Source organism: Podarcis vaucheri (assembly GCF_965113315.1).
Source record: "Podarcis vaucheri genome assembly, chromosome: 14".
Lineage (NCBI taxonomy): Eukaryota > Metazoa > Chordata > Lepidosauria > Squamata > Lacertidae > Podarcis > Podarcis vaucheri.
The window spans coordinates 14,045,595-14,063,240 of NC_138752.1; the positions used below are offsets into that span (position 1 = coordinate 14,045,595).

General features: G+C 42.2%; 1 protein-coding gene across 3 annotated transcripts in view; it reads left to right on the forward strand.

Moving 5' to 3' along the window:
* Positions 1 to 561: 561 nt before the first annotated feature.
* Positions 562 to 17,646, forward strand: part of SLC12A1 (solute carrier family 12 member 1) — an 84,584-nt gene continuing 67,499 nt past the window's right edge. For 2 of the 3 annotated variants that reach the window (XM_082198363.1, XM_082198361.1), the window contains exons 1-4: positions 604 to 766; positions 5,408 to 5,966; positions 7,949 to 8,080; positions 9,921 to 9,996. In XM_082198363.1, coding sequence (XP_082054489.1) covers positions 5,556 to 5,966; positions 7,949 to 8,080; positions 9,921 to 9,996 — 619 coding nt within the window. In that variant the 5' untranslated portion in view covers positions 604 to 766; positions 5,408 to 5,555. Of the gene's footprint in view, positions 767 to 5,407; positions 5,967 to 7,948; positions 8,081 to 9,920; positions 9,997 to 17,646 lie in introns of all 3 variants that reach the window. The other variant, XM_082198362.1, reaches the window with a different exon arrangement.

The window sequence follows — 17,646 nt, forward strand, 5'->3', positions numbered from 1 at the left end:
TGCTGTCACCCTTGAACAGTTCTTAACAGTTCTTAGATAGGATAATCTAGTGAGAGGCATCTTCAAATGTCCATTTTTACCAAGAAACAGGTTGCCATACCCACAACTAATTTTTGCTGAATCACGCCCAGTGCCTAAAGTGAAAGAATGACCTTCGTAAGCTTCAAGGGTATAAATAAAAAAAATCCAATGTATTGGCATGAATATTTAATTACTTTTAAACATTGCTACATAGTCATTATTTCAGTAGCACATGACTGGCTGGGAATATGGTCCGAAACAGCCCTGTGCATATTTCTGTGAGTGCATTTACAATTGCAAACATAGTTTATGAACTCGAGAGAGCAGAGGTCAAGATCTTGAAGAGTACCTAAATCACCTTCACTGGGTCCACTGACATTCAGGGAGAGCTGAGTGCCAGGTCTGACTCCTTCCGTCCAAGAATTAATGGGCTCATTACTAGCTAATATTTAAAAAGCTGAAATGTTCCTCTGGACACGTACCTTCTGTTTCAAATTCAGGGATTGGCTGGTACCCTCGGTGTTCTATATAGAAGAGAGAACCCGGCCGCTGAAGTATTGTTCATGGTGGGAAAGGACACTATTGGCAAGGTACATTAGAAAATAAGAAAATAATTGCTGATTGGTTTAAAGAGAGGGCTTGCACAGTATAAACATTTGATATTTTGGACATCCCTAAAGATAGACAGCTGAAGCAGACAGATCCCTGACAATACCAACATCCTCTCCAATATCATTTGTAAAAGGTAAGCTTCTTAAAATTATTATTTCATTCCCCACCAGGGTTACGACTCAGTCGTAATTTGGATGAATTGTTCATGTTGCGAAATCTTTGTCCGCAACAAATAGAGAGAGAAAACTGACGGCCCAGATTTTCTCCTAAGAAAGTAAATCCCAACAATGCAACAATAAATGCAACTTGAATGAATCAGAGATGATATATTCAGCATTTCGAGAGACGGAATTGAATAAAACACTGTCTGTAGATATTGTGCGATCGATATTGCCTTGGACTTTTCATCAGCACAGTGCCAAGAAGGGAAACGTGAACAGAAATCTGTGCATAAAGAGAATCTAGAGCGAGGAAAAGCTTTCTACTTTGATCTGTCCCCAGGAGCATGGGTGTGTTGTATTAGCAGGAAGGAAGGAAGGAAGGAAGGAAGGAAGGAAGGAAGGAAGGAAGGAAGGAAGGAAGGAGGTGCAAGATCCTTAATGTTGTTCCTTTTTCTGCCCCACTGATTGACGAATGGAATTGCCAGGTTAAGTTGCAAATATTGTCTGTTTAAAAGATGGTAGCATGCAATATCATGCCATATCTTTATTTAATATGCATATACAGTACTTTCAATATTTTTTAAAAAATGTGTTTTGTTTGAGCTTGTTTAAACTTTGCAAAGGCCTTTAGCCGTAAGCAATAAAAGTTTTCATTGACTTGTCCTGCACACATCTAGCTGTCCAAGATAGTAGACGGGGAGGCAGATTTCCACCTACACTGCAAGACAGACAGGAAGATGCACCCACATCTGAGCTTACCAGTTGGGATCACAACTGAACGCTTCGTATCCAGATGTGCATGAATGTGCGTTTGACTTGCACATGTGAACAGTGACAGCCAGTTCAGCAACAGAAACTGCGTATGGAAAGCTTGCCAGAACAGAGCTAATACTGGAATATAATCTCCAAAGATACTTCCAGATTATATCAAATTGTTTGGAAGAGCACCAATATCTTTGGCTGTGGCACCCTGATTGATGTTTGCAAGCACACAGGCGTCCAAAATTTGCTGTGTTTGTAGTATTTGACCACAATCCAACACATAACTAGGCATATTTGAGCCAATTAAATTCAATCAGCCTTAATGTGCTTAATTTTGGGTTGGATTGTGTCCGCTCGAGGCAAGCTTTGCATATCACTGAAAAATAAACAAGTACCAAAATGTGTTTTCTGAAGTTAGAACCTGGGCCCTTGCCAAGGTGGTAAGAATGGTTGGCTTTAAAGTGGATATGTAGCAGGTGGGTTGCGGGTGCAGAACTCTCCCCTGACTCCACATCCTCAACCCCCATCACACAGTTGTTTTTCTGAGTGAAGGATTCAGTATTTTGGTCCTGCCTGCCCTGCCTGCTTAAAATACTCATTTACCCTCCCTCCCACTCACCCACCTCCTCTCAGATTCCCCCCCTCCTCCTGCTTATCAAACTAGGGATGGGAAGAGAGTAAATTCAATTCACTTTGAACTTACCCAATTTTCTCCTTGCCTTGTGCCTTGGTCAGAGCCAGCTGGCACAGCTTTGACTTATTATTATTTTAAAAAAAATTATTCCATATTTGCAGTTTTACTACGTTAACTATAAGCCTGTTTGAGTCTTATGTGAAAAGTGAGAAGTAAATATGTCAGTTGCAAGCAGTCCCTGGGCAGACCTCAAGACTCCTGTATCATCCTCCCATAGTTGTGGTATCATTCTGAACCAGCTCTGAACAAACTGCTAGAAGGTTTCCGTTTACTAAATGTATGCCATGCCTTTTCTCCTAAAGGAACCCAGGGTGGCAAATGCAAATGTGATAAAACAATAAAGACATCTTTAAAACATAAAAAACCCCAATTCTGATACAGAGGCAGACTGGGAAAGTTGTCTACAGTGGTACAGTCATACCTTGGGTTGAAGTAGCTTCGGGATGAGTATTTTTGGGTTGCGCTCCACAGTGACCCAGAAGTAACGGAGTGTGTTACTTTCAGGTTTCGCCGCTCGCGCATGCGCAGGCGGTCAAAATGACATCACACGCATGCGCGGAAGCGGCGAATCGAGATGCGTGGACATGCGGACGCGTTCAGGATGTGAACGGGGCTCCGGAACGGATCCTGTTCGCATCCAGAGGTACCACTGTACCTCGGGTTACAGACACTTCAGGTTACAGACTTTGCTAACCCAGAAATATTACCTCAGGTTAAGAACTTTACTCCAGGATGAGAACAGAAATCGGGCTCCGGTGGCGCGGCGGCAGCAGGAGGCCCCATTAGCTAAAGTGGTGCTTCAGGTTAAGAACAGTTTCAGGTTAAGAACGGACCTCCGGAACGAATTAAGTTCTTAACTCGAGGTACCACTGTACGTAAAAGGCTTGTTGGAAGAGAAAGGTTTTTGGTAGGCATCAAAAACACAACAGATTTTTGTCCGATTTTTAAGAGGAAGAATTTGCGAAGGGTACGTGCCAGTCCTTGTATTGTGCAGAATGGACCTTCTGATAAGATGCTATCTGCAGGGCATAGTGATCAACTGGATATAAAAAGGGCAAAGTTGTTGAGCTTTCTTTGCAAAATCTAAAAATAAAAACAAAAAAGCCATTTTTAAGGAATTTCGGCAAAACCTACACTTCCGATATGGGTTGCCATACGTCCGGATTTCCCCCGACATTCCAGAGGTTTCCGCCCAGATACTGTTTCCAACTGCCGAATCCCGGCTATGTTCAGGAAATTCCAGACAAATGGCAGCCCTAAGAACTTAGCCCAGGAGCTAATTGGCAGCCAGTGCAATTATAGGTCTTGTGAGGACACAAGCTAAGCTTTGGGGTGGGACTTGCATTTAATGAGATGGGCTGACGTGGTTCATTTCTGAGTATGTGTCGACTTAACTTCCCAAGCCCTATGGACCTTTGGACTCTGGCGCCTGATGGAATGCCTGTTCCCAGTCTGACATCAACCTGCCCATGTGTTCCGATTGTCTTCAGAGGGCCTGCTGTCCAAAGTGAAGTGGATGGCAGGTCATAGGAACCTAGGAAGCTGCCCTATACCAATAATAATAATAATAATAATAATAATAATAATAATTATTTATTATTTATACCCCGCCCATCTGGCTGGGTTTCTCCAGCCACTCTGGGCTGCTTCCAACAGAATATTAAAATACAATAACCCATTAAACATTAAAAGCTTCCCTAAACAGGGCTGCCTTCAAATGTCTTCTAAAAGTCTGGTAGTTGGTTTTCTCTTTGATATCTGGTGGGAGGGCGTTCCCCAGGGCGGGTGCCACTACCGAGAAGGCCCTCTGCCTGGTTCCCTGTAACTCAAGAACTGAACCTAAGACCTTCTGCATGCAAGGCAATTGCTCTACCACCACTGAGCTACGCCCTTCACCAAAGTCAGTAGAGGGTCTCCTCTTGCGGTGCTCCATTCCTCCCCAAGGGAAGATCAGCTTCCACTGAATTATTTTTATTTATTTCCTTAAAACATTTATACCCCACCTTTACCCCAGTAAACCGGTAATCGGCTGTCGGAAATGCTATCCAAGTGAAAATCAGCAGTGTTGTTTTTGCCGATTTCCCTTAAAAAATAGCTCAAAAACTTCATTTTTTTATTTTTTATTTTTGAGATTTTGCAAAAGAAAAAAAAAGGGGGGGGTCAACAGATTTCTGTCCAGATTTTCACTTTTTGAAATATGGCAACCCTAGAGGAAGGTGATAAATTAACCATTTAAAACAGCCCTCGCAATATAACAACGAAACACTAAAGGCGCAATCCAAAACACAGTTGCTGTGCACACTGGACAGGGCAAAAGGTGAGGGTAGGCAAATCATTGCACCAGCTCAGAACTTGCAAAGCGATCAGGCCTGTTGTTGTTGTTGTTTAGTTGTTTAGTCGTGTCTGACTCTTTGTGACCCCCTTGACCAGAGCACGTCAGGCACTCCTGTCTTCCACTGCCTCCTGCAGTTTGGTCAAACTCATGCTGGTAGCTTGGAGAACACTATCCAACCATCTCGTCCTCTGCCGTCCCCTTCTCCTTGTGCCCTCAATCTTTCCCAACATCAGGGTCTTTTCCAGGGAGTCTTCTCTTCTCATGAGGTGGCCAAAGAATTGGAGCCTCAGCTTCAGGATCTGTCCTTCCAGTGAGCACTCAGGGCTGATTTCCTTAAGAATGGATAGGTTTGATCTTCTTGCAGTCAATCAGGCCTACATCAGGTCAAATGCCCAACTAAGGAGATTGCAGGCTGGCTCAGCCCCTTCTTCCCCCCATTTTGGGGCTTTTCACCGGTTCTGCTGTTGGGATCCTGCCAGCAGCAGTTACACACACACACACACACACACACACACACTCTTACCTTCCTTAAAGAATTTTGCATCACAGTTCTCCGGTCAAGTAATAATGTTCCAGGCATTTACTCTCTGGAACCTTCAGCATGAATTTCCCTGCTGCTTTGAATCCTATTGGATCTTACGCTTTCCCATATGTCTTATTTTTTCTTGCAAAACATTCTCACAGTTGTCTGTTGAAAGGTAGTGCATAGATTTGATATTTTAAAAATAAATATAAATATAAATGGTAAGACACCAGGCTTGATGGCTGGAAAGAAATCAGCTAATTTAAAATATTGCTTGTTTTTTCTTTGTTGGGTGACAGAGTTGCACATCATTACTTGAGTAAGAGTGTTGGCGGAAGCAATTACTGAATGAGAGACACCGGGATCATCTGCACACCACAGCAGTCTGGGAATCTGACAACAAAGAAGCAGTAAGATCTATGACTGAAATATCAGTTGCCCATAAATATGTCTATGAATAATTCTCCAAATGTATTTTTGGACCCAAGTCCAAACAGATTTCAAGTCAATGTCATTAATGAAAGCCACGATAATTCAGTACAATCTCAAGGTGATCCCGACTCACAACGCTACGAAGAGACTTCTTTTGCAGACGATGTCAGTAATAGACTCCGAGTCGGCTACAGGCCTGAAAACAGAGAATTATATGACAATTTCTTTCAAAATGGAGATGCTTCTAAAACAGATGGGAATTTTCACCCTTATGATACCCACAGCAACACGTATTACCTGAAAACATTTGGTCATAATACAATGGATGCCGTGCCTAAGATTGGTTACTACCGAAACACTGGCAGCGTCAGTGGGGTCAAAATTAACAGACCAAGTCTGATGGACATTCACGAACAGCTGGCAAAGGTATGTCAAAGAAAGAAAATTCAGATCATCTCTTTTGTTCTTTTGAATAGTTATTGGCAACATAACCCGTATAGCCTCAACTGAGAGGGCATTAAGAATGACCATACTTGTAGCGCAATCCAATTCATATTTACTCAGATGGAAGTCTATATTTAATGGCAGGGACAGAGATCTTGATATTGTGGGATACAACTCCCATCATTCCTGACCATTGACCACCCTGGTTGGGACCGATGGGAGTTGTAGTCCACATCTGGATGGCACTATATTGGGTATTCCTGCTCAATGGGGCCCACTGCCAGGTATGCATGCATAAAATTGAAATCTTGTATACTTAGCTGTGAGCTGGGTTAATTAAATTCAGTGGGACCTAAATCCCCAACTTTCTCTGGAGCTCTATGTATGTAATGGTTTTATGTAATAAAGCAAGGCTTTTAAAAAAAGAAGCAGCTTGCAATCAGCTTAACACAAAGATCTAGTTCTCAGTAATGTAGTAACTGTTCAGGTGGAGCTTCACATAATATACAGATAATAAGCATGTCAGGGGGAAAGCTGTAGAGCTCTGGATTTCAGGAACTGCTTCATGAATAATTCCATAGTGGGAAGGGTCCTAAGGTTAAAAAATATGAAGCCCACTGATGTAAAACAATAGATCCTGTTTATCAGTTAGCATAGGGTCGACCCCAAATATATATATATATATATATATATATATATATATATATATATATATATATATATGCAGGTTTTGGTGTCTTCGGGTGTCTTCCCGTGTAAGAGTCGGGGTGTCTGTGCGAGGTCTCACACAGAGTCGGGGTGTCGACGAGGTCTCACTCGTCATCTTCAGGCTGGTGCTTTCGGCTTCTTGTTACTGGAACAACCTGTTCCAGTAACAAGAAGCCGAAAGCACCAGCCTGAAGATGACGAGTGAGACCTCGTCGAAACGTCGCACAGACACCCCGACTCTTACACGGGAAGACACCCGAAGACACCAAAACCTGCATTCCTGTACCCGTGAAAATCTATGAAAGCATATATATATATATATATATATATATATATATATATATATATACAGTTTCTTTAATGTAACGTATCCCATGCAGCACTAAGTTAAAGTCACTCGACCGTATTCTTATTTCAGTAGCAAAATGCTTTGCGCCAATGAACACATAAGCAGGTTGCCGGTGACTTTGTTGTAAAATAAATAAAGCATTCTGATGTACAATGAGTTTCCATTGCCCCAACTGTTGCAGTGGATTCCTCTGTTGCACAACATTGAAATTCACCTGTCCGTTAGCACAAGAGCCCTTGGACTAGCAGACAGAGAACACTGAATACAGCCCCATATGCTTTCAAGCTGTTCCTGAACTGTTTGAGAATTCTCACCCTCCCCTGTAGAATATGCCACGAAACAGACACATACACTCAAAATTTGCCACCAAAAATAGCATGGATAATTTTTAGAGGCCATGGATATATGAATATATCTCTAGAAAATTCACACCATCCAAGATTCTGTCTCTTTCAAGTCCCTAATGAAATGAGAAAATGATATGTAGAGGAAAAAGTCTTGGCATGCCTTGGCAGAACTATGTTGTATTCCATGCGAGGGGGAAAGCTGGAGATTCGCTTGTTTTCTCCTATTTTACACGATTTGTTATAGTTTTGCTAATCACAGAAGGGAGCTATCCAGGTCCTGAAGCCCAGCCTCCAACCACTGAAAATCTCATTTGCTTTGGTGTCTTATTTGCAGCTGGCATTGTCCGTATCTTCACATAAATGCCAGAACCTTGCTTTCTTTTAAAAGGGGGAAAGCTGAGATTTTCAGATTGCTGTATCCCTGATCAGGGATATTTCCTGTCTTCCTGTGCATATTTCCTGTCTTCCTGTGGAACCACAGGCTAGACACGCTCCCGTTCCTTTCATCTGAAAGACAATCATACTAAATACCTTTTAAAATAATTTTTGTCGTTGTTTAGAACATTGCGGTGACTTCTGCTTCAGTTGACAAATTCGCCAAAGCAGATGGCAATACAGAAGAAGCTGAATCCAACAAGGAAGAAGAAACCAAAGGAGGCTTTGTGAAATTTGGATGGGTGAAAGGGGTTTTGGTAAGCGAAATATATATCCTAGAAGAGACCCCAAGGGTCATCTAGTCTAACCTCTTGTGATGCAGGAATCTCGATTAAAGCATCTATGACAGATGGCCATCCAACCTCTGCTTTAAAACCTCCAAGGAAGGAGTTGCCACCACCTTCTGAGGAAGTCCATTCCACTGTTGAACAGCTCTTGCTGTCAGAAAGTTCTTCCTGGTTTTTAGTCAGAATCTCCTTTCTGGTGACTTCAAGTCACCAGAAGTCCTACCCTCTGGGGCAGGAGAAAACAAGCCTGATCCACCTTCCAGTGGATGGTGGAGCCAGTGTGGTGGAGCCAGATGGTGGAGCCAGTGTGGTGTAGTGGTTAAGAGTGGTAGTCTCGTAATCTGGGGAACCGGGTTCGCGTCTCCGCTCCTCCACACGCAGCTGCTGGGTGACCTTGGGCCAGTCACACTTCTTTGAAGTCTCTCAGCCCCACTCACCTCACAGAGTGTTTGTTGTGGGGGAGGAAGGGAAAGGAGAATGTGAGCCGCTTTGAGACTCCTTAAAAGGGAGTGAAAGGCGGGATATCAAATCCAAACTCTTCTTCTTCTTCTTCCACATGACAGCCCTTTAGAAATTTGAAGGAGGCTATCATATCTCCCCTCAGGCTCCTCTTTTCCAGGCTAAACATACATAACTCCCTCAACTGCTCCATACAAGGCTTGGTTTCCAGACCCTTCATCATCTTAGTTGCCCTCCTCTGCACATGCAATTGCTTGTGCTGGAGTTTACTTGCTCCAGTTAGTTTATCAGGGTTTGTGTTTTTTGCTTTGCATCTCCCCCTCCCTCTCTCTCAATGGGCAGCTTCAATTAGCACTCATATACAGTGGTACCTTGGGTTACATAGGCTTCAGGTTACATACTTTGTACAGGTTACTTTGCTTCAGGATGAGAACAGAAAGCGTGCTCTGGCGGCTCAGTGGCAGCAAGAGGCCCCATTAGCTAAAGTGGTGCTTCAGGTTAAGAACAGTTTCAGCTTAAGGATGGACCTCCGGAACGAATTAAGTACTTAACCTGAGGTACCACTGTATGTCCTTTGGGTGGGGGAGTGACATGGGTGGTGCTGTGGGTTAAACCACAGAGCGTAGGACTTGCTGATCAGATGGTCATGGTTTGAATCCCCGTGACGGGGTGAGTTCCCGTTGCTCGGTCCCTTCTCCTGCCAACTTAGCAATTGGAAAGCACATCAAAGTGCAAAGACACGGCTTAGTCTTGCTGGCCACATGACCTGGAAGCTGTACGCCGGCTCCCTTGGCCAGTAAAGTGAGATGAGCGCTGCAACCCCAGAGTCGGCCACGACTGGGCGTAATGATCAGGGGTCCCTTTACCTTTATGTCTTTTTAACATTTCATTTAAAGCACAGTTCAGACAGTTGCCTCCACATGTTCTATTATAAACAGCTTAACTGTTTTCACTGCCCCACTAGCCAACCTGCCCAGACTCTTTCCTCTAGTAGCAGGAAATGCATGAAGGATTCTCTGTGCATTCAGCTAAATGTGGAAAGATTTCCCCTGATCAAGATGTGAAGATCTCAGGCTACAGCTAGTAGGTTTGGGGGGAATAGAGGATGGGTCTAACTTGCATGACACCATTTGCAGCAAATGCCTTAACACAACATGAAGGGCCGCTGGTCATTGCTGTTGTTGGTTGTGTTATGACCACTTTCATATTTGACTGTTATGGTCTCTTAGCCTTGGTAAACATTTCCACTGAACTGATCATAGTCTTAAAAACCATTGGTTATTTTTAGACACGGAAAACTCTCGCATTCTGCAATTACATGGTGATGCAATTGTCTTTGTTTATAATTTAGGTGAGATGCATGCTGAATATCTGGGGCGTGATGCTCTTCATCCGACTCTCCTGGATTGTAGGTCAAGCTGGAATTGGTATGTATTTTTAAAGAGTATTTTTCCACTATACGAAGGAGAAACAGGATAAATTTTCAACAAAGATGATTAGCCTTTAAACTAAAGTGTGAATGGGTATATGGTAGACATTTGTTTAACATCTTTTTTAAAACTATTTTGTGTAAATTGCTATCTTTAAATGGAACAGACATGTGAATACTTTCAAAATTATGATTCAGGTAGGTAGCTGTGTTGGTCTGACGCAGTCAAAATATATACGGTATATATATATATATATATATATATAATGTCCAGTAGCACCTTAGAGACCAACTAAGTTTGTTCTTGGTATTATATATATAAATTTGTTCTTGGTATTATATATATACCAATATTATATATATATACCAAGAACAAACTTAGTTGGTCTCTAAGGTGCTACTGGACAATTTTATTTTTTTATATATTTTGACTGCGTCAGACCAACACGTCTATCTACCTGAATCTAGACCATGGATGGCACCACAGTGAGCCACATGAAATGGAAGTTCAAAATTATGCTTTGTCTCAAACTAAATCCTACTTTGACATTAATGGGCCTAGGTTTGTCATGCTCATTAACTTTGATGGGCCTACTCTGAGAAAGGCTAGCATTGAATACAACTCTATTAAATCGATCAGGACTAATGTGCCAACCATCAGATTATGGAGTAGGATTTACTTATCATACCTTCATCTAGCTTTTCAGACAAAAACCTTTATCTATTCCAAAAGCGGTTTCTTGTGTCAGTCTAATATTCAGTACTGTGTTGGTGGCAAGCACTGAATATAAATGAAAATTACGTACCTTACAGTTTGGCACTGCAACAGTATCTTTATAGCCATACATTTTGAATTATTTGACTATTTTTGGGAGCTTTTTAAGAGTCTGGTTCTCACAAACAGCAAGCGGAGGCCATCCACCCGTTTCTGGACTGTACATGTCCCATTCCAAATTTCAGGTGGGAAAATCACATGGCCGAATGCTTCAGCTTGAAAAGCATATAAATCACAGCTTATAGAAAACTACCACATCAGCGGGAGGGAAAGGCGAGAACCATTCTTCTTACATCAAGTTTTCCCCGTGTTGGATTGTTTCCTCACCTTTTGTGGGACAGCAATCCATCATATACTGTAAAACCCACACCCTTTGAAGTCTGAAGCAATGCAGTCTAGAGACAGAGTTACTCCTATTTGTGGGAAAGGGGGCCTGTACCTTTCAGTACACCCTGTACCTTTCTTCTTCTTCTTTGGCGATCACTCGTAGCCAAGTAAGATCGTCTTCCATGAACACGGTTTTAACAATGAGTCCGTAAGTGACTGTGGAGGACAATTCTGGATCCACATGTCCTTCCACAGTGGGGACATAGGTTTCCAGGCGGGAGTTGATCACGGTGAGGGTTTGCCAAGCGTGCCTTTCTCTTAGCTCATTTCTCCCTTTCGTCCTGAGTTCGAGAGCCTTCAAAGCCCATGACACCTTTGGTAAAGGTTGTTCTCCAACTGGAGCGCTCACAGGCCAGTGTTTCCCAGTTGTCGGTGTTTATATTACATTTTTAAAGATTTGCCTCGAGAGAGTCTGTAAACTTCTTTTGTTGATCACCAGCACTGCACTTTCCATTTTTAAGTTCGGAATACAGTGGACGCTTGGGTTGCTCAAACTATGCTCAAACCCGCAACTGCGCATGCGCGGGTTGCAATTCAGCGCTTCTGCGCATGCGCAAAGCACGACTTAGCACTTCTGCACATGCGCGACCACCAAAACCCAGGAGTAACCCGTTCTGGTACTTCCAGGTTTCGGCAGTCCGTAACCCCCCCCCAAAAAAAAAAACCTAACCTGAAGCATCTGTAACCCAAGGTATGACTGTAAAGTAGTTGCTTTGGAAGACGATAATCAAAGCACAAATTTTCCCCTCAGAGGTTTACCCCTTAAGGAGCTACAATGCCCATCACCTTTAACAAACTGCAGTGCTCAGAGTTCTCGGGGAAGGCAGTGTGATTTAAATGTGCTGTAAAAGTAGAGGATATATTCAGCCTGGGTCTATAGCAGTGAGGTTCCTAAGAGACTCCCCCAGAAGCCTAGTTGCTCCAGGCAGAGGTCAATATAGAAAGAGTAGCCTAATAACACTAAGTTTCAGATCCACTGGTCTACACTATCATTCCCTATGTGTGCCCAAAGGAAAAACAACATATACAATTATAATGAAGAGCATGGGCTTTTTGGTACCCACCCTGTATTAACCAGGTAGGTGTATGAAACTAAGGCATCTGAAGGCAGCCCTGTTCAGGGAAGTTTTTCATGTTTGATGTCATATTGTGATTTAATTTGTTGGAAGTTGCCCAGAGTGGCTGGGGGAACCCAGTCGGATGGATGGCATATAAATAACAACAACAACAACAACAACAACAACAACAACAACAACAACAACAACAACAACATACTGATCTGCTCTAAGCAGCTTAAACAAGTGTAACACATAGTCAAGAATGTATGCATTCAATGTATGTTTTGATTTTCCTTTAATCGGGCAGAGGCACTGTCATACATACATACATACATACATACACATATAATTTTATTTGTCTGCCAACTTCAAACTATGCTCAAGGTGGCTTACAATATGAAAAAATACATAACCACAACATAAACAATAAATAAAACATAAAAAATATGAAACTAAACTATTTCTTTATTATTTTTATATTCTTTTCTTTCCCCTTTTTCTTTCTGGCTCTTTTTCTTCTCTCTTTCCCTTTTGATAAGATACTTAGATTACTGTTTTAGTTTGGGGGGGGGAAGAGATTTGATAAGAAGCTCTGAATTCTTCTTTATATTCTAGTAAAAAATTATTTTAAAAATAAACAAGAAATAAAACATTAAAAAATATGTAACCAAACTGAACAATTTTCACATAAATCACAGCACAATCTAAAATAAAGCTGCAAAAACCAACTGCAATAGCAGCAGCAACACCCCCTCCAGCAGCAACCCCCCCCCAAAAAAACCCCCAATGCTCCGGTGGTACATATTTGGCTGTACACTATTGCTGATACAGCACCTATGGGGGGTGGGGCAGATCTCCTTTGGCCTGAGAGTTGCATTCACCTTTGGTCAGTCCTCCCGGGGGCTGCATACTGGGAATGGTTGTGGCCAACCTAGACTTCACATGTAGAGAAAGGCCCTTTAGTAGGGCATTTAGACTCACCTTTCAAAACACCGGGGTAGGTTTAGAAGCTTACCTTCCCATTGCAAGGTGCTTCTGATGAATACCAAGCTACTATTTGCTCTAGGAGGCAAGCTGCCATTAGCATCAGATCCATCTCTCCCTGAAACCAAAGCACATTTTGCACTGCAGTTGTAGAAGGAATGTTGGGTCATTTTAGATGGCGCTCCAACTACAGCAGCGCTAACACAAGAATCAGGATATGATCAATTGAAAGAACGCTGTTTCTTTTTTTGCAGACGGTATAAAAGGTAAACGCAATGCCTTTTTACCGTATTTTTCGCTCTATAACACGCACCCGACCATAACACGCACGTAGTTTTTAGAGGAGGAAAATCCGTAGGCATGCCCTCCATAACACGCACAGACATTTCCCCTTACTTTCTAGGAGGAAAAAAGTGAGTGTTGTGGTGCAAAAAATACGGTATATGGCCCATTTCTGCAAGAGAATTTGCAAAACATTGCTTTTAAAAGGCATATCACTAAAACACATGTTAACTAGACAGTGTGTTTTTAATGGAGTGAACCGAAATCTGAGAATCACAATCAGTATGTATGACGTGTGTGAGGCTATCTGCTCATTGTTGTGCAATCTATCGCAGAAAAAAGCTATGAGGAGCTGATGCAGGGTGTTTCCTGTCAACAACAGCTGCCTTCATGTTTAGCAGGGAAATAACATCATTGTTGGGGGAACAACACCATCCTACAGACTTGCAAAATAACAGGAATAATCAGTGCTTTTTTTTCTAAACAAATGTTTAGGGGTAATCTCATTTTGATTTAAGAAAATCACCATTTTATAGTTCAAATTGGGGGAAATAAATACAGTAAATGGACAAAAGTACAAAGATTTACAAAATGTTTAGGGGTATGCATACCCCTGTTTCCCCCCAGAAAAAAAGCACTGGGAATATTAAACCGAGCCACCTCAAAATCACTGAAAGTAAACTTCGAACAATATCTAATTGACACACAAGCTTCCTGATAAAATGAAGATGATGTCAGATAGACTTCACCTAAATGCTTTTGCAGCCTGAGTTTTGTTGATGATGTACACACCGTATTTTACTCCTAAGGGGCTGGGACCCCTGAAGTGAAATCTGTTTTCTTTAGAAAACACACAGTTCAGTTGTGCTCAGACGGCAAGTACTCCCAGTTAAAATGAACCATTATTATTATTATTTTTTAGTAAAAAAGGCAAAAGCTGTGTGGATGTGAACAAGCCAGTTGGAGCAAAGACATTTGTAAATTGTCTTCCTACAGGGAGCAGAAAGTGTACCTAAGTACAGTCGTGCCTTGGTTTTTGAATGGAATCCATTCCGGAAGTCCATTCGACTTCTGAAAACGTTCGAAAACCAAGGCGTGGCTTCTGATTGGCTGCAGGAGCTTCCTGCAGCCAATCGGAAGCCGCGGAAGCCCCGTCGGATGTTAGAGTTCCGAAAGAGCGTTCGCAAACCAGAACACTCACTTCTGGGTTTGCACCGTTCGGGAGCCAAAACATTTGAGTCACAAGGCGTTTGCAAACCTAGGTACGACTGTACCAGAAGGATTTGGATGAATGCTAGATTCTGAGATGATTGGGAGATAGCAATGACAGGGAAGGCTTCTCCACACATAACTGAGTTGTTGTTGTTTTCTGAACATGAACACCAGATGCACTGGGATTATGGCTAAGGATTGTACCCAGTGGTGGCTGGTGGTGTTGGGACTAGTAGGGTGCAAGACAGGAGTACCAACAGTTGGTGGAGCAGAGCCACTGAAAGATGGAGCCAGAGCCAACAAATTATAATTTTGCCCCCATCCTCTCCCCCCCCCCCATTGAGATCACTGAAGGCAATTCTTAGGAGGAGGAATTCTCTGAATCATAGCTCCGTGAAGGGAACAGAGTTCTCCTAAGAACTCTCAGCACCCTTCACAAACTACAGTTCCCAGGATTCTTTGCAGGAAGCCATGACCATTTAAATGATATTGCTGTAGATGTATAGTGCAGATGGGGCTTTTGCTCCAAAGGCATTTTGTTGGAATAAGGATTTCTGGATGTGTATTTGAGCTATATGAAAAAAAACCCTGCAATTAGGCTTTGAAACCTTAAGGTTTAATCCGGTGCATGCTTTGTTGTTGTTTAGTCGTGTCCAACTCTTCGTGACCCCACGGATCAGAGCATGCCAGGCACTCCTGTCTTCCACTGCCTCCCGCAGCTTGGTCAAACTCATGTTAGTAGCTTCGAGAACACTGTCCAACCATCTCGTCCTCTGTCGCCCCCTTCTCCTTGTGCCCTCCATCTTTCCCAACATCAGGGTCTTTTCCAGGGAGTCTTCTCTTCTCATGAGGTGGCCAAAGTATTGGAGCCTCAGCTTCACGATCTGTCCTTCCAGTGAGCACTCAGGGCTGATTTCCTTCAGAATGGAGAGGTTTGATCTTCTTGCAGTCCATGGGACTCTCAAGAGTCTCCTCCAGCACCATAATTGAAAAGCATCAATTCTTCAGTGATCAATCTTCTTTATGGTCCAGCTCTCACTTCCATACATAATTGGTATATACATCTTGTTAATAAATGAATGAATGAATGAGGAGGAAGAGGTTCCTAGGGGTTTGTTTCATTATGGAAGGGGTCGCCAACCTTTTTGAACTAGTGCCCTCAATCTCCTTGTGCCCTCAATCTTCAGAGTCTTTTCCAGGGAGTCTTCTCTTCTTGTGAGGTGGCTAATGTATTGAAGCCTCAGCTTCAGGATCTGTCCTTCCAGTGAGCACTCAGGGTTGATTTCATGCTTACCTGGGAGTAAGTCCCACTGAACTCAGTGGAACTTGTTTCTAAGCAGGCATATACAGGTTCACACAGTGAAAGAACTTTTGCTATTTAGAGGAGAGTGGCTTGGCAGGAAACGTGCTGGAATAAATGAAGGGGAGACGGGAAGTTTTCTCCATCTCCACAGCATGACATGTTTGCACCTGGCACTGTGCCTGACAAAAGGGTGCTTGCCGGTTTTATGATGCATACCAAATGAGGCCTTGCAGCTGGAAGCACATATAAGTATATGCCTTGCCATGAAAACTCCACATCTTAACATTGCCAAGACTTTGCTCAGGGGTTTCATGCAAAATTAGTTCCTTTTTTAAGGGTAGTTTAGTAACTTATTGCCATTATCAAGAAGCATTACTTTGTTCCGAGGTATGAAAATAGCCACAGGCAAGAGCCATTCATTTTAATGTTATTTAATGCCCTTACAACTGGGGTTTTTAATCTAAACTTTAATCAGAGCTTGGCGTTACTTTGTAACAAGAGCTATCACAATGGCTCTGCTTCCGCCGCCCCACATTTAATTCCAAAAGTACAATTTGCTAGTATTCAGAATTTGGGTGATCTGCTCCCCAATCTTGTCCCTGTGCTTCCTCATCACCAAATACCGGTGATATGCTCCCAGACACCTATGTGTGGTTATAACATTTGAATATTTTGTACACATCTAAATCCACTGTGTACATAAGCCCAAATCAAGTGGTCAGTTCCCAGATTGTGGGGTGGTTGTGGTTGATGTAATTTGGTTTTGCATGCATTGGATTGTGTGCGCCTATTCAAACATAATGTCTAGGTATGGATGTCTAGGAATGATGGGGGCAGGTTCTTGGAGGGATGTGCTGGGTGGGAGAGAGGCATAATCTTGCTCCCTTCTGCACATAGGGAGATAGATAGATGATAGATAGATAGATAGATAGATAGATAGATAGATAGATAGATAGATAGATATAGATAGATAGATTATTATGGCCATAGGCCCATATTCAATACATCATACAGCAACACAGGTATAACAAGATAAAATTAATAAATTAAATTATGTTTAAATCAAGTACATCTCAGACCGTAAGTTTCTAAATTCCATTAAAATAAGAACAGTATAGCGCTTAAATTATCAAATTATCAGTATAAATCAATATCATTTAGGCAAAATCAATAATCATAGAGTAATCCATTTTTCCTTTTATAGGCTAATACTGTTATCAGAAATCTGGCAACAGAAAGGGACCTACTCGGATCAGAATCTTGCAATAAATGAATTAGCTGTGTTTCCAAGGAGTCACCTGAGATTTCCAATAATAAAGGGGACAAAAATCTGATCCGAGAAACTGAATGTAGTGAACAACAGAATAGTATATGTTGTAAAGATTCTATAGATCTATTATCGCATACACACACCACTGAGATCCGACCATTGGAAAATCTATTATTCAAGACACTGGAAGGAAAGGCATTAAATCTTGCCTTAATAAAGGCATATCTGTGGGGCACATAGGGAGATAACGGATAGTATGATCCAAATGGGGCTCATTTATTAACATTGCTTTGCTTGGGACTTTGGTTTGTCCCGTTCTGAAGCAGGTTACTGCACTGTGGAGAAATTACTGCTACCAGCGCCACAAAATTACTGTA